A 24,017-nucleotide genomic window follows, 5' to 3' on the forward strand; every position below is an offset into this window, starting at 1 on the left:
TCTGGAAAAAAAGGGTGGGTTTTGGGACCTCCTCTCATTTCATTTTGGATGGACACACCCTAGTATAAACAAGTAGCCGAGTCTATTCTAGCAGTGTGTCTACACAGAGTCTCAACATCACTCCCTGCTGTTTTGTGCCACTCTGGAAGCGTGTGGATTCCCCAGTAAAGGCTATTGATATGCTGTTTTCTAAGCCTATCATATCTTTGGTGCAACAGAGATTTCAATAGGAAGGAAAGTTAGAGTAAATTAGTTTGGTTACAGTCTCTCACCTCCTTATAAGCCCTCCTACTCCCCCCATCACCACGTTTCTATTAGTCATCTGAATAGATTCTCTGCCCTGCCCAACTCTGACAGCTGAGTATGCAGTGTATGGTCTGTAAATTCTATGATCTCCCTGTAACTCACTGGCTGCTACATAATGTATTTATAACTTATATAACGAATCATCTCTCTCTCTCTCTCTCTCTCTCTCTCTCTCTCTGTGTGTGTGTGTGTGTGTGTGTGTGCGTGTGCGTGTGTGTGTAAGTCCGCTCATTTGCCACAAGATGGTGACAAAGTACTGCTGCCTTTTCCATTCAGACTACACCGATACATTGTACTGTTAAGGACTGGATGCACTCTTCTTTCCCTCTTTACATTTTTTCTTTAATGTTACTTATTGGCTGGGGAGTTAATAAAATATGGAAGCAGAATAGATCCCAACTTTAAAAACAGTAACAAACAAGTTAACCAAAAGAAAGAAAACAGATTGACCGCAGCGCTTACAATGTAGGTGACCTGGAACGCACCATGCAGTCCCCTATAAATATAGGGGACCCGGAACGAGCCCGAAGACTTCCTCCGCGGCTGACTGTAGCGCGACATTGTCACTCACCAATCATCGCCGCTGCTATGGGGGTGTGTTGAGATTAAAATGGACTGACATCCATAGAAGAAAGACACAATATCAGGCCCAACTAACGGTTTATGGATTTCATGATGATGAAGAAAAAGAAATTCAAGTTTAAAGTGGATTTCGAGCTGGATGAGCTCTCTTCTGTCCCCTTTGTCAACGGTGTCCTGTTTTGTAAAGTCCGACTCCTTGACGGCGGTTTCTCCGAGGAGTCCTCTCGGTAAGAATGCTAACGTTAACTGCTAGCTAGCTAGCAACTCATTGCTAGATAATGTTTTATTATCTTGTACCTGTGTCTATTATCTGTTACGTTCAGAATTTCCAACATTAGGCAATAGCATACATTGGTAGCTAGGTATAACATTGTTACCGTAACCTAGATAACGTTAGCTGCTGCCAGGCTAGCGACGGTCATCTGACTAGCACCATCACATCGGTGCACAGCTTCGGCTGTAAACAATGCCAGGTTGGATCGGTATGTGTAGCTAGTAAGGAAGGTACTGCTAAACCCTGTCGTTAGTGTGCACAATAATATGTCTGTCTGCGAGGACGATGGAGTGGAGAGAGTCACAAGTAGGAACATGTTCCATTTTACATTTGAGAACATTGTCAGTATCACACTACATGGTGCACGACATGGTCAAAGTCCAGGCTCAGTAAATGGGTGATTGATCCAAAATAAATACAGGCAACACTTTACATTAGTGCCCTTATTACTGTGTAATTACTCCTCGAAGTAGCGTGTGACAACTACTGACAGGGGTCATAGGGTGCACTGTGCACTCGTTTGGTTTTATGATAAATGGTCTGAGTTCCTCTCACAGAGTGGATTGTATTTGATTTCATTATGTTTAGCTAATCAAGTAGCTAATCTCCTTGCCTCTGGAAGCCATCTCCTACTGTAGCTTTAACTTCACATTAACCTGATACCTGAGGAGGAGAGAGGAAATGTGGTGAGGAGGCTAAATATGTACAGCAATCCTTCAGCAGAGTCAGTGTGGCTTGCTGTTGTCAGTCCAAGCCTCCAGTATTCACTATGACATCATACTTTTTCCTAAACTTTTGTTGCTTCCTCTTTCCATTGATTGACACGAATCTTAGATTTCCCAGTGCCATCCATTCAGCAGTGATGTGACAGCAGCTTCTTCCTGATTCATGGTCGTGATGCTGCATCTCTTTGTGCAAGGCAGGATACAGGGCCTGAGTCTGGGTGTCTGAAACGGGCTGGCTCGGGTCAGATTAGCCTACCTAACATCTGTACTCTGGAGCCTGTCCGTAGCTCTGCACACGTCCCCAGGCCCAGATAAGCTTGTCAGATTTGCAGACGTGAGATGGAGCTTAGCCTATGCAGGGGTTGTGTGCAAGCTTGATATTTTAATTTCGAAATGATTTGCCTTTGGCAAATCCTTCTCTTAATCTGGTAAAAACTTCCTCTGACTGAGTGGTAGGCCTGTGTATGAATAGAGAGCCTCTGTGTTTCTGTCTGTTTGGGCTCCTTTCACTGTGAATTAGCCAGACCACACCACGCCAGCCCCTCTGATGCCATCGCTGATTTCTTCAGTGTGCGGGTGCTTCTGTAATGGCCTCAGTAATGGATATTTATGAGTCTGTCAGTGCCACAGTGTTTCCTCTAGAAGAATTTGTAGCATTTGGGGGGAAAAGGGGTTGATCCCTTTGTTTTCCGCATCCAGGGTCCCCTCCGGAGAATTTGTATGTAGAAGGACTGAGTAGCTCAGTTCTGGTGACTTTTTAAAAGGACATTCTACTCCAAAATGAATAGAAAATTATGACACCATCTAAAATGTAATTTCCTCATCCAGAAATGAGCCCAATAACATATTTGTAAAATTATTAGTAAAAATGGGCTGTCAGCTATGACATGGCACCTTGAGTTTGAAAAAAATCTCTTTTGGTTATTGAACTACCGTAAGTGTAGTGGTTTTATACCCGGTAATGGAATTACTACACAGAAGTGCATAATTATGGCTATAAATGCCATCTTCACGTTTCACAAGTTTGGACATCACAGTACAATACACTGTGATTTTCTTTAATGTACTGCATTGTACTACTGTACTATCCAAACTGAAACGTATGCCTATGATGCGTTCGGATTTGGTCCAGTCCGGTCGGTCTGTGGACGTTAACATGAAGGCCAGGGTGAACTGACCAAATTTCAACTACTTTTCAACGTCCATCGACGTCCGCTGTCGGTCAGTGCTCAGTGGTTGCTAGTTACAGTAAATGGGAGGAGAGGGGGGCTCATGGTAGGTGTCAGTAAGAGCTGGGAGAGATGACATTAACTGGAGAGAGAGGTAGGGCAAGGGAGAGGTGACATTAACTGGAGAGAGAGGTAGGGCAAGGGAGAGGTGACATTAACTGGAGAGAGAGGTAGGGCAAGGGAGAGGTGACATTAACTGGAGAGAGAGGGGTTGTCCAGATTCAGACTGTTTTAACACTCTTGGTTTGACCACCAGACAACAGAAAGACAAAGAAACAGTTATGAGCTGAACGTAACAGTATGCCAGTGGAAGGGAGGACAGTAGCAGGTGACCCTACTGTGGTTTGTGACTACTGATTTCTCATTGTATATAACTAATTGGTAGGTCTACCATTACTTGTTACTTCTGGAACTATCATTATATCCTCTCCTCATGAGGGAGAGAAATTAGAAAATATCTTAAAGATACAGTGAGCTCCAAAAGTATTGTGACAGTGACAATTTTGTTGTTGTTTTGGCTCTGTACTCCAGCACTTTGGGTTTGAAATGATACAATGACTATGAAGTTAAAGTGCAGACTGTCAGCTTTAATTTGAGGGTATTGTCATCCATATCGGGTGAACCGATAGGGCAGCGCACAATTGGCGCAGCGTTGTCCGGGTTAGGGGAGGGTTTGGCTGGGATAGGCCGTCATTGTAAAATAAGAATTTGTTCTTAAGGGACTTGCTTAGTTAAATAAATTAAATAAAAACCGTTTAGAAATGACTTATTGTACGTAGTTCTCCCCCCCATTTTAGGGGACCAAAGACTGGAACGAGCTGCAACAGTTTTATCTCAATCTCTTCATTCAAAGACTCAATCATGGGCTGATTGTTGTGGCTGCTTTGCGTGATGTATTGTTGTCTCTACCTTCTTGCACTTTGTGCTGTTGTCTGTGCCCAATAATGTTTGTACCATATTTTGTGCTGCTACCATGTTGTTGTCATGTGTTGCTGCCTTGCTATGTTGTTGTCTTAGGTCTCTCTTTATGTAGTGTTGTGTTGTCTCTCTTGTCGATGTGTGTTTTGTCCTATATTTACATTACATCTAATTCTTTTCTTTTTATCTCAGCCCCTGTCCCCGCAGGAGGCCTTTTGGTAGGCCGTCATTGTAAATAAGAATTTGTTCTAAACTGACTTGCCTAGTTAAATAAAGGTTAAAGAAAAAAAGAATAGAATAAACATGTTAGTATAATATAGGAAGGCACAATTTATAGTCCAATATTTATGGCTCAATCAATTGACATGGATAAGCCTGCTACTAGGCCATCGGTTATACTGGAGCATAAAGGGATACATTATGAGCTGATGCTCTACTGTAATGTATCCTACAGTAAGTGCCAATGGATATGATTCCCTGTGAGATTATTTCTAAGGAAATAAATCATGTGAAAGACAAATGCCTTCTCTGTTAGTTCTGTGAGAGAACAACCACAATGCACCATTCTACATGCTGGTATTTTTAAACAAAGAGAACAGTTCTCAGTGCCTTTGGTGTTTCTCATTGAAAATAACAAGTTAATGAGATTGTTTTTTAAATCTAAGCAGAATGTGTTTTGTTCCTGGGAGAAGAACCAGACCTATGATTCATCCTGTGTCCCTTGTAGGGGAAAGATTTTCTCTCTGCCTTGCTTTCTTTTCTATCTTTCCTTCTCTTGGCGTGTCATTCCTTCTGTATTGTCTGCCAGACAGAAATCCCTGGCGCCCAGTTTTATTAGGTCTCTATGGGTACCAAAGTTCATGAAGTTGCTGAAATAGAAGAATAGAAAATAAACAATGTAGCAAAGTTTTCTCCGGCAATACCCGGACTCCGGATAATGCCACCAACTCAGTGAACAAAAAATAATAATTTCACAAGACTTCCTATTTGAGAGATTTTTTTTTAAACGGGCTTAATAGTAAAGACGTGTATTTTAATGGTAAACATGTATTACATTTTTAATATGGCATCAACACAAACTAAAGTTTTCGTCTAATAGCTAAATGAATCACTTGAAAAAGTAGGCTACCTGCACACATTTGACCACTCCAAAAAGAATTCCAGCATCCAAACAGTGCACTATGTGTAACCGATGTGAAATGGCTAGTTAGTTAGCGGTGGTGCGCGCAAATAGCGTTTCAATCAGTGACGTCACTCGCTCTGAGACTTGAAGTAGGGTTTCCCCTTGCGTTGCAAGGGCCGCGGCTTTTGTGGCGCGATGGGTAACGATGCTTCGGTGGGTGTCAGTTGTTGATGTGTGCAAGCCCGGGCTCTGTCAGTGTGACCATCAGGTTCTTGATCACCTCCCTGACCAAGGCCCTTCTCCCCCGATTGCTCAGTTTGGCCGGGCGGCCAGCCTTGGAAGAGTCTTGGTGGTTCCAAACATTTTCCATTTAGGAATGATGGAGTTGCCTTCATCATTCCTAAATGGAAAATGTTTGGAACCACCAAGACTCTTGGGGTTCTTGGGGAACATCAATTCTGCAGAAATGTTTTGGTACCCTTCCCCAGATCTGTGCCTCGACACAATCTTGTCTCGGAGCTCTATGGACAATTCCTTCTACCTCATGGCTTGTTTTTGGCTCTGACATGCACTGTCAACCGTGGGACCTTATATAGACAGGTGTGTTTCTTTCCAAATCATGTCCAATCAATTGAATTTACCACAGCTGGCCTCCAATCAAGTTGTAGAAACGTCTCAAGGATGATCAATGGGAACAGGATGCACCTGAGCTCAATTTCGAGTCTCCTAGCAAAGGGTCTGAATACTTATGTAAATAAGGTATTTCAGTGTTTCATTTGTAAAAGTTTTGTAAAAATTTCCGTTTTTGCTTTGTCGTTATGGGGTGTTGTGTGTAGATTGCTGAGGTTTTTATTTAATCCATTTTAGAATAAGGCTAACGTAACAAAATGTGGAAAAAGTCAAGGGGTCTGAATACTTTCCGAAGGCACTGTATCTGCCTTCATTAAAACAAATATAGACTCTTAGCTTTCATTTGACACCCAATTTGACATGCTCCTATGAACTTCCCATGTTGGTTCTCATGGGTCCTTTTACGTGGAAATGACCTAAAATGACGGGACTTCTGAAAAGGGGCTGAAATACTGAAGCAAATACAGCAGTATCTGTCCCGAGCTCATCGCCACAGGAAACTGAGGGCCCAGATGAAACAATGTTGCACGTTTGCTAGCGAAAGCTCAAGACAGGCAGGCAGACAGGCGGCGTAGAGAGATTAATGCGATTGAAAGAACCTGAATCAACTGTCAGAGAGGCAGGGCTGTTTGTTTAATTTGGAATAAGCTTTTATTTTCATAGTACTAATGTAGCTGTACAAAATTGCATTTTAACAAATAGAATTAGAGACCAGCCCCACCCCACCGCTGTAATTTGCACACTGGTCACACCCTGTTATTGGATTAAAGGAGTGTAGTTAGTTAGAACCCTGGGCTCACCCTGAGGAGTATGGGGAATGGAATACTCAGCTGGATGGGGAGTTCCCTGTTTGAGTATTATGTAAGGATTTTTTTTTCTCACAAGATGATGTCATGTTGTAAGGATTATTAATTTATATTTTTATTTCCAACGACATCATCAGCTGTTCACTATAGAGGAGAGATGTGAGAGTTGTAAGTGTATTGGTCCATTTAGATCAGGGGGATTGGACAGAAGGGAGATGGTGAGAACATTGAGTGGGTGAAGTCAGAGAGGATGCCAGAGGAAGAAGAGCTATCTGGAGAACTGGAATACTACCCCTACACACTCTCTCTCTTTCAATTTCTTTCAATCTCTTCCCCTCCTACCAGTCTCTCTCTCAACACTTAGGCCTATGCTGACCAGGGTTAGTAAAATTACATGATTGAAACAGGACAATAATCAATTTCAATGGACTATCAAGTGTTTCTGCAAACCACATGGTTAAATACTCTACAGTTGGTCTCCATTAACATGTAGGGATGGGTTCTAGTGACAATCCGTAATCAATAACCTATTAGTCCCATGTTTAATGATCATAATGTTTCCATTATGTTGCCACGACAGATAAATCTATCCCTCTGGATTGTCAAGCTGACCCATGTCCATAGTTGAACCGTCCCATGTTTCCAGTTGTCTAGCCTCGCTTTCAGACGGTGTGTGATACTATCACCTATGCCATGTGATTGGTGCTGATGTTGTGTATCAATATGTGACCATTTCTGTATTTCTCCTACAGGGAGCCGGTCCATGCTAACTGTGTACGCTGGAAGAAGAGGTTCTCCTTCCCTTGTAAGATGAGTGCCACCGCTGGGACGGGCGTGCTTGACCCCTGTGTGTGCCGCGTGTCTGTCAGGAAGGTATGGCCCTCAGACTCCTATTCAACCTGTTCATCCTGTTCCTATTAATGTTGTAAAACCTCATCTGGAACATAGATTGGCATAAGGCATGTCTATAAAGTTAACTGGTTTCTGCTTTGTCACTGTTTACATTCAAATGATTTCACTGTTTTATTTGATAGGAGCTAAAGGGTGGGAAGACGTACGCAAAGGTACTGTTTCAGAGATTGATTCCTTTTTACACTTGTCTTGCTTTCTTTCACAATACATAGTTACAGTGAGGAAAAACACATGTCAAAAATGTTAGAAATTGATTTGCATTTTAATGAGGGAAATAAGTATTTGACCCCCTCTCAATCAGAAAGATTTCTGGCTCCCAGGTGTCTTTTATACAGGTAACGAGCTGAGATTAGGAGCACACTCTTAAAGGGAGTGCTCCTAATCTCAGTTTGTTACCTGTATAAAAGACACCTGTCCACAGAAGCAATCAATCAATCAGATTCCAAACTCTCCACCATGGCCAAGACCAAAGAGCTCTCCAAGGATGTCAGGGACAAGATTGTAGACCTACACAAGGCTGGAATGGGCTACAAGACCATCGCCAAGCAGCTTGGTGAGAAGGTGACAACAGTTGGTGCGATTATTCGCAAATGGAAGAAACACAAAAGAACTGTCCATCTCCCTCGGCCTGGGGCTTCATGCAAGATCTCACCTCGTGGAGTTGCAATGATCATGAGAACGGTGAGGAATCAGCCCAGAACTACACGGGAGGATCTTGTCAATGATCTCAAGGCAGCTGGGACCATAGTCACCAAGAAAACAATTGGTAACACACTACGCCGTGAAGGACTGCAATCCTGCAGCACCCGCAAGGTCCCCCTGCTCAAGAAGCACATATACATGCCTGTCTGAAGTTTGCCAATGAACATCTAAATGATTCAGAGGACAACTGGGTGAAAGTGTTGTGGTCAGATGAGACCAAAATGGAGCTCTTTGACATCAACTCAACTCGCCGTGTTTGGAGGAGAAGGAATGCTGCCTATGACCCCAAGAACACCATCCTCACCGTCAAACATGGAGGTGGAAACATTATGCTTTGGGGTGTTTTTCTGCTAAGGGGACAGGACAACTTCACCGCATCAAAGGGACGATGGACGGGGCCATGTACCGTCAAATCTTGGGTGAGAACCTCCTTCCCTCAGCCAGGGCATTGAAAATGGGTCGTGGATGGGTATTCCAGCATGACAATGACCCAAAACACACGGCCAAGGCAACAAAGGAGTGGCTCAAGAAGAAGCACATTAAGGTCCTGGAGTGGCCTAGCCAGTCTCCAGACCTTAATCCCATAGAAAATCTGTGGAGGGAGCTGAAGGTTTGAGTTGTCAAACGTCAGCCTCGAAACCTTAATGACTTGGAGAAGATCTGCAAAGAGGAGTGGGACAAAATCCCTCCTGAGATGTGTGCAAAACTGGTGGCCAACTACAAGACACGTCTGACCTCTGTGATTGCCAACAAGGGTTTTGCCACCAAGTACTAAGTCATGTTTTGCAGAGGGGTCAAATACTTATTTCCCTCATTAAAATGCACATCAACTTATAACATTTTTGACATGCGTTTTTCTGGATTTATTTGTTGTTATTCTGTCTCTCACTGTTCAAATAAACCTACCATTAAAATTATAGACTGATCATTTTTTTTGTCAGTGGGCAAATGTACAAAATCAGCAGGGGATCAAATACTTTTTTCCCTCACTGTACATTGATCTATGCTTAGTGAACAGATTGCTTTCTCTGCCTGCAGGTAGTCTCGAGTTGGTGTCACAGTTAAGTTCTGTCCATGTGGTACACTGCAAATTATTTTTTCTAGTGGTAAAATATTTACCCTTTAAAAATATTCTCATGCACACTTAGGCCTACAGGAAGTGAAAAAACACAAATTTATTACAGTGTTAAACAATTTAAATTGTAATGATTAGCTTTTACCTTAAATGGGAAATAACCTAGATAATAGCCAGTATATCCAATTAAAGTTTACGCTCCAGAGACTAAAAATAGTAAATTAAATCAATAAAGCCAGAGAAAATGGATTAGTCTACGGTTCTTCCTTTGGTTTCTCTATAGAGACACTGAAAGGTTGAGGTACAGAAAGGGATTGATAGGAGAAAAACAACAAAGCCCACAACACCACCCTGCAGCTCTGTCTGCAAGTTAACCTGATCCTCTCTCCTCAGCTTGGCTTTGCAGACCTGAACCTGGCTGAGTTTGCTGGTTCTGGGAACACGACACGTAGATGTCTACTGGAAGGTTACGACACCAAGAACACCCGGCAGGACAACTCCATACTCAAGGTACTGATGGGAGAGATGGCTTTCTATCAATTCCAGTATATCATATCAGTCTCAGCTGCTTTCTTCTAGCCTGGTCCCAGATCTGTTTGTGATGTCTTGCCAACTCTTTTTTTATAGTCATTGTCAAGCGAGTTGGCTAGACAGCACAAACAGATCTGGGACCAGGCTAGGTTTTGTATGTCAGTGTCAAGAGAGCTCAAACCTCCGTTTTCTTTTTGTAACAGGTTATCATCAGCACACAACTGATGTCCGGGGACCCCTGTTTTAAAACGTAAGTGGTGCCTTCACTTTTTTAAATTAAGGCCTATTATGATTTGGTGTTTAGATACGAGAAATTTTAAAAACGCAATTGAAGAAAATGCACTCAGATTTCCCCCTACATTGAAGCACATTCAGATTTGCATAGCATTTCCCTTTGAGACCAATGTTTATCTGCCCACCTACACTGCAGCAAGGATTCCTTCCTGCTTCTCTATGATAGGCTACAGCTGTGTGGGGGGTTTAAGGAAGGATAATTATTATATAGTATTTATTTGTAATACAGAGTAGGAACACAGTGGGTGTCATTTAGATTGTAGGTGAGAGCAAGAACATTTCAAACTAAGCATTCACCATTAAAGCAATTAATTTCCTCACTGATTTAGGGTCCTACATTTCAGGTTACATGAAACTGTCAACACCACTTTAGAGTAAATACTGTGTTATACTGTAAAGTCTAGCAAAAGAAAGGGGTTTGCACATACTCTTTCAAACCAAGGCCGTATTCAGTGGGTTGCAATGTTGTAAATAGAAATGTAGCCTAATCTTGCACAGAGAGATGTCCCTCCTGGACATGACAGAGAGTCATGTCTGTTCTTAGAAATGTATCTGTTATTTCTGTGGTTTTGCATCCTGAATAAGCTCCAGGTCTTGAGGGCTTTGCCTGTTAGACTGTGTGAGGAGTGTGTAGCATGGGTAGTCAGGGATCAGCACAGCATTAGAGAAGGCTTTACATGGGATGAAGTTATGATGGGTGCCAGGGGGACGTGCTCATCTCTCCAACCCTGCAACCCTAACGCAGGGCCATTTTGGCCATTTTGGCCAGTGTCCATGTTTGTGCGGGAGCGGTTCCAAGAATGTGAGGAGGATTGTACCTAGCAGATGTGTCTGTGTAAACTAAACTAGAGCAGACCAGGGTCACAGCTGAGTTGGCTGGCCAAGTACCACACCACATAGTCATCCTGTACAGGGTTAAAACAGCAGACCTACATCCAGGGTAGGTCTATAGTCTCACTGTCTCTAGGAGGTCTAGGTGACTGTGAAGTTGTTTCAGCCATGTATTCTGAGAACACGAGAGGAGTGGGGCGGACGGAGAGGCAGAGGCATTGAAGAGGCCAGGGTGATATAAGGGATAAAGTAGAGTGGACAATATGTTATTTCAGCCCCAGTCTGTGTTGGAAAATGGCAAGGAACGCCAACTGCCCCTGGAGCAGGAGATGACCCCAAAATGTATTATGTGCTATTGCCTTGGGCAGATGGTGGAGGAAAGCTGTTGATCATCAGACTCACTGTCTTGGAGGGTTTAAGGCAGCCCCCCGCACCGCTCTGAGTCAGAGGGGTTGGGTTAAATGTAGAAGACACATTTCAGTTGAATGCATTCAGTTGTACAACTGACTAGGTATCCCCTTCTCCTTCACTTTCCTTTAATAAAACACAGAGCAAATCACTGACAGAGCTTTCATTAAAAAACACTTGCATGAATGTTTTAGACAAATACTTATGACTCTTTCCATAATCATATTTTAAAATTTTGTTTTATTCACCTTTATTTAACCAGGTAAGCTAGTTGAGAATAATCTCTCATTTACAACTGCGACCTGGCCAAGATAAAGCAAAGCAGTGTGACACAACAACAACACGGAGTTACACATGGAGTAAACAAGCGTACAGTCAATAAAAAAGTCTATATACAGTGTGTGCAAATGGCGTGAGGAGGTAGGCAATAAATAGGCCATAGTAGCGAAGTAATTACAGTTTAGCAAATTAACACTGGAGTGATAAATAGCAGATGATGTGCAAGTAGAAATACTGGTGTGCAAAAGAGCAGAAAAGTAAATAAAAACAATATGGGGATGAGGTAGGTAGATTGGGTGGGCTATTTACAGATGGGCTATGTACAGCTGCAGTGATCGGTTAGCTGCTCAGATAGCTGATGCTTAAAGTTAGTGAGGGAAATATAAGTCTCCAGCTTCAGGGATTTTTGCAATTCGTTCCAGTCATTGGCAGCAGAGAACTGGAAGGAAAGTCGGCCAAAGTAGGTGTTGGCTTTAGGGATGACCAGTGAAATATACCTGCTGGAGCGCATGCTATGGGTGGGTGTTGCTATGGTGACCAGTGAGCTGAGATAAGGCGGAGCTTAACCTAGCATAGACTTATAGATGACCTGGAGCCAGTGGGTCTGGCGACGAATATGTAGCGAGGGCCAGCCGACTAGAGCATACAGGTTGCAGTGGTGGGTGGTATATGGGGCTTTGGTGACAAAACGGATGGCACTGTGATAGACTGCATCCAATTTGCTGAGTAGAGTATTGGAAGCTATTTTGTAAACGACATCGCCGAAGTTGAGGATCTGTAGGATAGTCAGTTTTACGAGGGTATGTTTGGCGGCGTGAGTGAAGGAGGCTTTGTTACGAATAATTTGTGTTGCTGTGCATGAACCAACCCCCTCTGTTTGTCCTCCACAGGCCTCCTTCCACAGGCACATTTATTGGCGTCCAGGGAGATGCAGAGAGCCTCCTGGAAGAGAGGAAGGGAGGGGACAACCAGAAGGCCTTCATGGGTAAAATGAGACTAGACTAACTACTCCTTACTACACCTCTTCTCCCACAGAACTCACCACAGTGGGTTTATATGACTCAGTCAGCGTTCCTCAGTCAGCGTTGGACTGCATCATGAAATATAGCAGCTTTTCACAAACACGTCCAGTATAATAAATCTATGGTAAATCAGAGGCAAGATTATATATAGGTGTCGGATCTTAATTTGATCACTCTTTCGTTTGTTGCTGAGAATTTTCATGCACCGCAGGAAATGCAGATGAGCTTTGTGATTTACATAAATGTACTGAAAACCCGCACTAATACACTGTTATATTAACAGTATTCCACTTTTCATGTAGCCTCATTTTGACCAGATATTAGCCTAACCACCGATCAAGCAACGTTATGGACTAAACATTCAAATCCTGTTGCTGCAGGATTATTTTGCTGCGACAATTCAGGTCAAATTAAGATCCTACATCTGTAGGCCTATTAATCAAGGCACTTGCTTCTTATTCTGTTTGACAATTAAGTGATTAGCATGAATAAACCCTGCCAGCTGCTGAGCTGTATGCCTCAGAAAATACAGACCTGGACTGAGGAAAACCAGATGTGAAATGCGAGGATATAAATGACTGTATATGGAGCATTAGTTACTGACCATCATTCCTCTCAGTCTCTGTGATTGATTCTTGTTATTGATCGAAGTCTGCTTTTCTCTCTGGCTGCAGTAACTTTGAGATGTGTTCCTGTACTAATAATAATATTCTTGAATGGCAGACTGACTTGCTGTATAACCAGCTGCACCTATAGATTCTCTCAATCTTTAATCCTCACCTGATACAGGAATGTGAATCGGTCTCGGTGTGATTCAACTGCTGTTAATGTGTCATATCCAACATGTGTAGAAGAGAAGACCACTCTTCTCCCCTCGCTCTTTCTCTCTCTCCCTCTGTCTGAAGTGGTGTGTGCTCTACTCCCCAGGAGGCTTCATGTATAATTCAGGCTGGTTTTTTGATGCTCTCTCCGATCTCTCTGCCGCCGACCCTCACGTGGTTATTGGTTAAAAATAGGAGCACACTTTTGTGTCTGTGGGAGGGGAGGTCCATAGTGAAAGTGATTTTGATTGAAATTGTGTTGATAAGGGGATGACAGACTACTAAGGACAACCTATTGGTTTCCACTTCATTTCCACTTGTCTGTTTGGATGCTTTCACAGCGGTCCATCCTGTGAGCACAGGACTGAGGGAACATAGACATGGTCCCCTTTCACAGCGGTCCATCCTGTGAGCACAGGACTGAGGGAACATAGACATGGTCCCCTTTCACAGCGGTCCATCCTGTGAGCACAGGACTGAGGGAACATAGACATGGTCCCCTTTCACAGCGGTCCATCCTGTGAGCACAGGACTGAGGGAACATAGACATGGTCCCCTTTCACAGCGGTCCTTCCTGTGAGCACAGGACTGAGGGAACATAGACATGGTCCCCTTTCACAGCGGTCCTTCCTGTGAGCACAGGACTGAGGGAACATAGACATGGTCCCCTTTCACAGCGGTCCATCCTGTGAGCACAGGACTGAGGGAACATAGACATGGTCCCCTTTCACAGCGGTCCATCCTGTGAGCACAGGACTGAGGGAACATAGACATGGTCCCCTTTCACAGCGGTCCTTCCTGTGAGCACAGGACTGAGGGAACATAGACATGGTCCCCTTTCACAGCGGTCCATCCTGTGAGCACAGGACTGAGGGAACATAGACATGGTCCCCTTTCACAGCGGTCCATCCTGTGAGCACAGGACTGAGGGAACATAGACATGGTCCCCTTTCACAGCGGTCCATCCTGTGAGCACAGGACTGAGGGAACATAGACATGGTCCCCTTTCACAGCGGTCCATCCTGTGAGCACAGGACTGAGGGAACATAGACATGGTCCCCTTTCACAGCGGTCCTTCCTGTGAGCACAGGACTGAGGGAACATAGACATGGTCCCCTTTCACAGCGGTCCATCCTGTGAGCACAGGACTGAGGGAACATAGACATGGTCCCCTTTCACAGCGGTCCATCCTGTGAGCACAGGACTGAGGGAACATAGACATGGTCCCCTTTCACAGCAGTCCTTCCTGTGAGCACAGGACTGAGGGAACATAGACATGGTCCCCTTTCACAGCAGTCCATCCTGTGAGCACAGGACTGAGGGAACATAGACATGGTCCCGTTTCACAGTGTGCTGGCCCTAGTTAATCTCTTCACTCTGAATACTGTTATAGGAATATTACTGTAATCCCAGTCCACTCTCAACCCATTACCAACCCCTATGTCCTGTTTTAAAAACCTGACAGAGAGCCGGGAAGGAAAGTGTCCCTCTGTTTCCGATGAACTTGGGGGCTCCTGCCATTCCCGAACATCCAGCTACGCTAGTCAGCAGTCTAAAGTCTCAGGTAGGCCCTCCTAATACTCCCAACACAGCCATTCTAATGTACAATGCAACATGTAGCGTGGAGATCTAGCTGGTGTGCCTCATTCTCTACCATGCTAACATACAAAATAGCTAGTCATCACTCAAAGTCCCAGTATGGCTATTGTCACTTCCATACAGGCCATTGTACAACTGTCTGTCTCAGCATTTTATTTTCTCTATCTTTTTCTCAATTTTTACTTTGCTGAATTCCTCTGTCTGCATGCCTGGTGTCTTTGATGTGCCTCTCTAACCTTGACCTATTTTACTGTGGTAATTAAAAAAGAAACATGTTTATTGTGGTAAACTAATACAAGTAAAATCCTTTACATCAGTATCCTATAACTAGACACACGGGTGGTCTGGCTAGTGAATGAAGGATCTGTTACAGGCAGATCACATCCCCTATAATGAAGGGTCTGTAGGAAAGTGAGGAGTTCACTCAACTCCTCTGATAGCCAACTCACTCTGATAAACCTACTCCTACCATTGCTTCCTACAGACATTAAAGCAAGAGAAAAGTCTATAGACTAGTTGAACAATATTCTATTTTCTTTATAGTTTGGAGGGTTGATTTTATATCAGTTAGCTTTGAGAGACATTTCAGACACACAGTGGTTGGCTTGTAGTGATCCTGTAGGGAGTGTCAGTGTGTGGGAGATTTGTTCCCTTCACCGTAGCCTGACTAGCTAGCGGTACATTGAGACTCTGCAGTGTCTCTGCGTTAACAGTTTCCTGCAGACATGAATGCCATGTGAGTGTGTGGGCGCTAGGCTAGCATCCATCTCTGCTGCTAAATCATTGATCACACCGCAAGGCTTCAATCTGCTCCACTCTGAGTCCTTTTCCATAACACAAAACTGCTCTCTAAAATTGTGAATGATTGACATGTTGTATGCAAACTTGGGACTCTTTTTGTGTGTTTGTGTGTATATGAGTGACCATGTACTTAGTGTGTGAGTATGTGCTTTAGTGCATTATGCCTCGATGTTAATACTTATTGATATTAATGATCAATATTTTGAAGTAGCCTGCCTATGTGTCTGAATGCTCTAACCCTCTGTCCCTCTCCACCCCAGGCTACAGCACAGGTCACTCCCGCTCCTCCAGCCTGTCAGAGTGTACCCACCGCAGGAACACTTCTGTGGGCAGCGCTTCCACCGGCATCGCCAGCATCCTGGAGCCCTCTGACGACACTAGGGACACCAGGGACCAGAGGGAGAGCAGGGACCGGGAGAGGGGAGACAGGGAAGCCAGGATGGGGATGATGCCCCCTACTGCTGGGGCGTCAGCCTGCACAGCCCTGCCTGAACACCCCACCCCCACCGGTACCACTGGTTCCTGTACAGGCACTCCGGTGAAGAGCGCCTTGTCCTGCGAACGCCTCAACAGGTGAGACTGAGAGACTCCCCTGATCAATGATGCTGATGCTGTCTTGAAAAAAAGATTCTGTAATCTCAATGTTGACTTAATAATTGAACAAAGGATAAATAAATAGACAACCTCACACCTGAGCAAGCTGCTATGCTGAGATACAAGAGAGGTAGCCTAAGCAACAGTCTTTACATTACTGTACAGCCCTGTATCTCAATGACATTTCTGAGTTACTGGACTAGTCACTCCTGTTACACAACATTCTCAGCATCACGGATGTCACACAAAAATAAAAAAAAGAAGATAACCCTTTTTATCTGAAGAGACTGCATGTAACCTATGTGTTGTAACTTGATCCTGTATGTCCCACCACCAGACACCTGGTGAAGCAAGGGTCCATGGAGGGTCAGATGATGAGGGTGGAGGCATCGAGGGTGGATGCTGATGATGTGGTGGAGAAGATCCTTCAGAGTCAAGACTTCACCCCCAGCCTGCTGGACTCCAGCCATGAAGGTACCTAACAACCTAGTCAGAGACCAAGTTCCAGAGCCAGTCAGAGACCAAGGCAGGTTATAGTTTGACCTTAGAGGGGTAGTTCTACCTCTACATGCAGTTCTAACTCTAGAATTGTATACTGGGTCTAAAAATAAAGTTGAAAGCATGTTTGAGATGTGGTATTAGAATTCATTGTCACGGTTGTCGTCGGTTAAGGAGGACCAAAACGCAGCAGGTACGTGCAGGCTCATCTTGACGTTTATTTATTTTCACAATGAATACCAAAATAACAAAACACGAAAACGAACGAACGAACGAACAACAACAACAACAACAACAACAACAAACAGTCTGGCATAGCCTAAGGCTCAACACAGAACAATCTCCCACAAAAGACAAACAAAAACACACCCACATATATGGGACTCTCAATCAAAGGCAAATAGACAACACCTGCCTTCAATTGAGAGTCCCAACCCCAATGAATCCAAACATAGAAACAGACACACTAGACTCAACATAGAATTCATGACACTCACCCAGTGCCCAAAACCCCGGAATACTAAATCAAATGCCCTCCTAACTCATACAACACCCAGAACCACATAAAACAAATACCCTCTGCCACGTCCTGACCAAACTACAATACTAATTAACCCTTATACTGGCCAGGACGTGACAGTACCCCCCCCTTCAAGGTGCTAACCCCGGAAGCACCTTAAAAAAAACAAAAAAACAACCCCAAACAACAACAACAACAACAACAAAATTCCCCCTTACTAAAGGGAGGGAAGGGAGGGTGGCTGCCGTCAACGACGGCACTGTGCTACACCCCCCCTCCCCAACCCACCTATATCAGGAGGTGGCTCCGGTTCTGGCCGTTCCAGGCAGTCGGGCCACTCTGGCAGTTCGGGGCAGTCTGGCCGCTCCGGGCAGTCTGGCCGCTCCGGGCAGTCTGGCAGCTCGGGGCAGTCTGGCAGCTCGGGGCAGTCTGGCAGCTCGGGACAGTCTGGGCAGTCTGGCAGCTCGGGACAGTCTGGCAGCTCGGGACAGTCTGGCAACTCGGGACAGTCTGGGCAGTCTGGCAACTCGGGACAGTCTGGGCAGTCTGGCAACTCGGGACAGTCTGGGCAGTCTGGCAACTCGGGACAGTCTGGGCAGTCTGGCCACTCCGGCAGTTCAGGGCAGTCTGGCCACTCCGGCAGTTCAGGGCAGTCTGGCCACTCCGGCAGTTCAGGGCAGTCTGGCCACTCCGGCGACTGTTGACTGGCGGGCAGCTCCGACGACTGTTGACTGGCGGGCAGCTCCGACGACTGTTGACTGGCGGGCAGCTCCGACGACTGTTGACTGGCGGGCAGCTCCGACGACTGTTGACTGGCGGGGCTGGGTTTACGCACTTGAAGGCTAGTGCGGGGAGCGGGAACAGGACGAGTCGGACTGGGTTGACGCACTTCCGGGTCCGCACGAGAGACAGGAGCTGGAAACCCAGGGCTATGGAGGCGCACAGCCGGTCTAGATCTTACCTCCTGCACAACCCGCCTTGGCTGGATGGAACTAGTAGCCCTGTACGAGCGGGGTGCTCGTACAGGGCAGACTGGGCTGTGCAGGGGCCTGATGGTAGCCGTGCGTAGAGCGGGAGTTGGGTAGCCTGGTCCTCGGAGGCGTACCGGCGACCAGATGCGCTGCGCAGGCATCCTCCTACCAGGCTGGATGCCCGCTCTAGCACGGCACCTGCGAGGGGCTGGAATAACTCGCACCGGACTGTGCGTGCGTATGGGTGAGAGAGTGCGCTTCTCAGCGAAACATAGCGCTCTCCACCCCATACGCTCCTCCATATAACCACGGGTAGCTGGCTTCCGGCTCTTCCTACGCCTAGCCAAACTACCCGTGTGCCCCCCCCAAAAAAAATTATTGGGGGTGCCTCTCGTGCTTCTCCCTCAGCGCGTCCATGGCCTCGTACCTCCGCCTCTCTGCCTTGGCTGCCTCAATTTCCCACTGCGGGCGGCGATAATCCCCAGCCTGGTGCCAAGGTCCGGCCCCGTCTAGAACTTCCTCCCAGGTCCACTTCTCCCGCCAGTCCAACTCGAAGTCCCTCTGCTCCTTCCTCTGCTGCTTGGTCCATCGTTGGTGGGTGATTCTGTCACGGTTGTCGTCGGTTAAGGAGGACCAAAACGCAGCAGGTACGTGCAGGCTCATCTTGACGTTTATTTATTTACACAATGAATACCAAAATAACAAAACACGAAAACGAACAACAACAACAACAAACAGTCTGGCAAAGCCTAAGGCTCAACACAGAACAATCTCCCACAAAAGAGAAACAAAAACACACCCACATATATGGGACTCTCAATCAAAGGCAAATAGACAACACCTGCCTTCAATTGAGAGTCCCAACCCCAATGAATCCAAACATAGAATTCATGAAACTCACCCAGTGGCCAAAACCCCGGAATACTAAATCAAACACCCTTTAAACAAACACATCACCCTGAACCACATAAAACAAATACCCTCTGCCACGTCCTGACCAAACTTCAATACCAATTAACCCTTATACTGGCCAGGACGTGACATTCATGAAGTTAAATTACACTCCATTCCAGTAACATTTCCACCAGTATTCATGAGTGATTAATTCAAATACTGTATAAAAGTTACTGCGAAAATTGTCAATACAAATTAGTTGTAATAAAAAGAATATATACAGTTGAAATCGGAAGTTTACATACACTTAGGTTGGAGTCATTAATATTCGTTTTTCAACCACTCCACAAATTTCTTGTTAACAAACTATAGTTTTGGCAAGTCGGTTAGGACATCTACTTTGTGCATGACACAAGTAATTTTTCCAACAATTGTTTACAGACAGATTATTTCACTTATAATTCACTGTATCACAATTCCAGTGGGTCAGAAGTTTACATACACTAAGTTGACTGTGCCTTTAAACAGCTTGGAAAATTCCAGAAAATGATGTCATGGCTTTAGAAGCATCTGATAGGCTAATTGACATAATTTGAGTCAATTGGAGGTGTACCTGTGGATGTATTTCAAGGCCTTCCTTCAAACTCAGTGCCTCTTTGCTTGACATCATGGGAAAATCAAAAGAAATCAGCCAAGACCTCAGAAAACAAATTGTAGACCTCCACAAGTCTGGTTTATCATTGGGAGCAATTTCCAAACGCCTGAAGGTACCACGTTCATCTGTACAAACAATAGTACGCAAGTATAAACACTATGGGACCACGCAGCCGTCATACCGCTCAGGAAGGAGACGCGTTCTGTCTCCTAGAGATGAACATACTTTGGTGCGAAAAGTGCAAATCAATCCCAGAACAACAGCAAAGGACCTTGTGAAGATGCTGGAGGAAACACGTACAAAAGTATCTGTATCCACAGTAAAACGAGTCCTATATCGACATAACCTGAAAGGCCGTTCAGCAAGGAAGAAGCCACTGCTCCAAAACCGCCATAAAAAAGCCAGACTTCGGTTTACAACTGCACATGGGGACAAAGATCATACTTTTTGGAGAAATGTCCTCTGGTCTGATGAAACATAAACAGAACTGCTTGGCCATAATGACCATCGTTATGTTTGGAGGAAAAAGGGGGAGGCTTGCAAGCCGAAGAACACCATCCCAACCGTGAAGCACGGGGGTGACAGCATCAGGTGTGGGGGTGCTTTGCTGCAGGAGGGACTGGTGCACTTCAAAAAATAAATGGCATCATGAGGTAGGAAAATTATGTGGATATAATGAAGCAACATCTCAAGACATCTGTCAGGAAGTTAAAGCTTGGTTGCAAATGGGTCTTCCAAATGGACAATGACCCAAAGCATATTTCCAAAGTTGTAGCAAAATGGCTTAAGGACAACAAAGTGAAGGTGTTGGAGAGGCCATCACAAAGCCCTGATTTCAATCCTATAGAAAATTTGTGGGCAGAACTGAAAAAGCGTGTGCGAGCAAGGAGGCCTTACAACCCTGACTCAGTTACACCAGCTCTGTCAGGAGGAATGGGCCAAAATTCACCCAACTTATTGTGGGAAGCTTGTGGAAGGCTACCCAAAACTTTTGACCCAAGTTAAACTTTAAAGGCAATGCTACCAAATACTAATTGAGTGTATGTAAACTTCTGACCCACTGGGAATGTGATGAAAGAAATAAAAGCTGAAATAAATAATTATTTCTACTATTATTCTGACATTTCACATTCTTAAAATAAAGTGGTGATCCTAACTGACCTAAGATAGGGAATTTTTACTTGGATTAAATGTCAGGAATTGTGAAAACTGAGTTTAAATGTATTTGGCTAAGGTGTATAAAAACTTCCGACTTCAACTGTGTGTGTGTGTGGTGTGTGTGTGTGTGTGTGTGTGTGTGTGTGTGTGTGTGTATATATATATATATATATATATCTCATTTAACCTTTATTTTATCAGGGAGTCCTACTGAGACCAAGGTCTCTTTCAGAGATGAGCCCTAAATACAGAAAAGACACAAATTATAAAAACAAAATGTAATCAGAAAGAAAAACACGGTCATAAAAAACAAACATATTCATCAGTAATAAGGTCCTCAATCAGCTTTCTGAATTCCCCTAGAGGTACCAGCACATCAAATCTAAGAAAATGTTGAAGATTGTTCCACAAATAAGGTGCAAGAAAACTAAAAGCTGATTTACCAAACTCAGTAGAGACCAAAGGAATTCCCAGAGTTAACCATCCCTGAGACTGGGTGTGGTAACTCGTATGTCTAAAGTTTAGTTATGATGTTAGGTACAGTGAGACTTTTTGTAAAAGGGCTTTATAAATGAAGACATAGCCATGTATCAAACTAGGTGACATCGAAGAGGGCCAACCAACTTTCTGGTAGAGAATGCCGTGATGAGTACTAAAATAATCACCCGTAATAAAGCGCAGTGCGCTATGATAAACTGCATCTAACGGCTTTAATGAGGTGGCAGCTGCAATAATAAATGAATAATAAAGTAATAATATAAATAAATAAATAATAATAATAATAAAGTAATAGTAATACATTTGCTTGCTCCCTGGTGACCTCAGTGATATGGAGTAGATTCTTACCATGGGTGAGTACCCTATGCAGAAGGGGTTGGTGGGGTTTCTATCAACATGTTTTAATGAATCTCTACTGAGGAAGGATTGTGTCGCTGATACTCTTCAAGGTCCCGGCCTCCTCTACAGCGAGCAGAATGCTGCTGGAAATAGAAGGCTCCTGTCAATACTGGATTCATTTTTTGATCGCCTAGCAACCAGGCTCCTGATGAGGAGTGTTGATGTTCCATCTGCTAAATAAATAAAGCGGTTTCACCACAAATGCCACTCAAAGTTTGTGTCTGTCTGTTTCTGTTTGTTTCAGAGGAAGGCCTGCGGTTGTTTGTTGGTCCCGGAGGAAGCACTGCCCTTGGAAGCCATCACCTGCCTACCAGGTAGCCTAAGTCTTTAACAGAGTTATTCTCACAATAACACACACTTAAAATAGGATATATCTCATTTATTCATGTATAGATTTGTTTATTAAATGATTACTTAAAATGCTTATTATTTAAATTCAACCCACTTTCACTCCTCACTCAGGTACTTACTTGTGATTGCTAATTTGTCCTATTTGTTTTAGGGTTGGCGCTGGTGCATATGAACAGGTGGTGATTAAACGTTAGGCCTAAACCCCACCAGGAGGATGAGTGGCACAGTTGACATCCAAAAGATCCATCAGTGGTTTTTATCTTTCTTTAATTCCAGCAAACTGGCCTGTCAGAAATGGACTGCAACAGCGCCCTCTGGTGTGCTTACAGACTATGTGCACTGTCTGTAGTCCCATGTTAGATTAGCTCAGTGAAGTCAAGAAGAACATCACCATGCCTCGATCTGGGAAAGGAGTCAGATTATTAAAATCTGCAGTTGAGGCCACAGGAAAACCTGACCTTTTCAGCTGGAGATCAAAGTGATTTGGTTCTGTGTTTGTCACCAGAATGAATGAAGCCTGTGCTGAAGAGGATGATGCCATGCTTTTTCAATACATTCCCTAGTTAACACTAGTCCCCTAGTTTTCAGTCCTTTGGTTTTTCAAAAATGTTTTTTATTTGGAACTGCCTTTTAATGTAGGATTTTAACTTTTGTCCACCAATAAGCTGCTAAAAGGTTGTGTGTGTGTGTGTGTGTGTGTGTGTGTGTGTGTGCACGCGTCAGTGGAGGCTGGTGGGAGGAGCTATAGGAGGATGGGCTCATTGTAATGACTGGAATGGAATCGATGGAACGGAGTCAAACGTGGTTTCCATGTTTGATACCGTTCAATTTATTCCATTCCAGTCATTACAATGAGCCTGTCCTATATCTCCTCCCACCAGCCTCCAATGGTGTGCATGTGTGTGTTTGCTATGTGTTTGTGTGTATGCATGACTGTGTGCGTGCCTATATGTCTCTGGTAAAGTGTTAAAGCCACTAGTCTGTTGTAATAATAGTAAGCCTACAATAATCCTGCAGTATACAGAGCCAGGGCTGGGAGTGAGACTGCAGGTTATGTACTCGGTACTGAAGGTGACCCTGCTCCTCTCCTCTGCTGATCTCATTACTGGCAGAAATAGAAACCGCCTTACAATCTAACCGCTCTGCTCTTTTTATATGCTTGTTGGGAGGGAAATAGATGGCGAGGAAGAGGAGAGAAGCTCTGTTTGAGTGAGGTCAAGCTTGTGTTTGCTTCTTCTGAAAGAATCAGACTCTCAGGTTAAGATATCAGGGTTCCAATCCGGATGGCTCTTTTTTTGCAATGACCGATGACTGTACGGTTTAGAAACTGATGCCAAGCTGACGTAGGTACAGAACGTTGTTCCGTAGGTAAAGATGAAGGCTACAGGACAAATTGTCAACAATTGAACTGCCATTGTACACACTTATTGGTCACCTTCTGTAGTACAACAACTCCAAAGAGTGAGACTGTGTGGTCCATGAAGAGTGAGACTGTGTGGTCCATGAAGAGTGAGACTGTGTGGTCCATGACGAGTGAGACGGTGTGGTCCATGAAGAGTGAGACGGTGTGGTCCATGAAGAGTGAGACGGTGTGGTCCATGAAGAGTGAGA

General features: G+C 44.4%; 1 protein-coding gene across 2 annotated transcripts; it reads left to right on the plus strand.

Annotated features, from left to right (window-relative positions):
- Positions 1–826: 826 nt before the first annotated feature.
- On the plus strand, positions 827–22,979 carry LOC115158693 (protein FAM102B). 2 transcript variants are annotated; one of them, XM_029707902.1, is made up of 11 exons: positions 827–1,115; positions 7,346–7,466; positions 7,628–7,657; positions 9,676–9,792; positions 10,017–10,063; positions 12,516–12,610; positions 14,934–15,032; positions 16,129–16,441; positions 16,800–16,936; positions 22,300–22,369; positions 22,558–22,979. In XM_029707902.1, the coding sequence occupies exons 1-11, from the start codon at positions 970–972 to the stop codon at positions 22,598–22,600; spliced, it is 1,218 nt and encodes a 405-aa protein (XP_029563762.1). In that variant the 5' UTR covers positions 827–969; the 3' UTR covers positions 22,601–22,979. The 2 variants fall into 2 exon arrangements, with proteins under 2 accessions (XP_029563762.1, XP_029563763.1); XM_029707903.1 differs by lacking the exon at positions 14,934–15,032.
- The last annotated feature ends 1,038 nt before the right edge of the window (positions 22,980–24,017 follow it).

The sequence above is a fragment of the Salmo trutta genome, chromosome 22 (assembly GCF_901001165.1).
Source record: "Salmo trutta chromosome 22, fSalTru1.1, whole genome shotgun sequence".
Lineage (NCBI taxonomy): Eukaryota > Metazoa > Chordata > Actinopteri > Salmoniformes > Salmonidae > Salmo > Salmo trutta.

What these genes read in the sequence shown, in the direction of transcription:
- LOC115158693 (XM_029707902.1), top strand. Translation starts at nt 970, where the DNA reads ATGGATTTCATGATGATGAAGAAAAAGAAATTCAAGTTTAAAGTGGAT. An exon ending in TTCTCCGAGGAGTCCTCTCG is followed by an intron (nt 1,116 to 7,345) that starts GTAAGAATGCTA and finishes TTTCTCCTACAG; the next exon opens with GGAGCCGGTCCATGCTAACT. An exon ending in GCTGGACTCCAGCCATGAAG is followed by an intron (nt 16,937 to 22,299) that starts GTACCTAACAAC and finishes TGTTTGTTTCAG; the next exon opens with AGGAAGGCCTGCGGTTGTTT.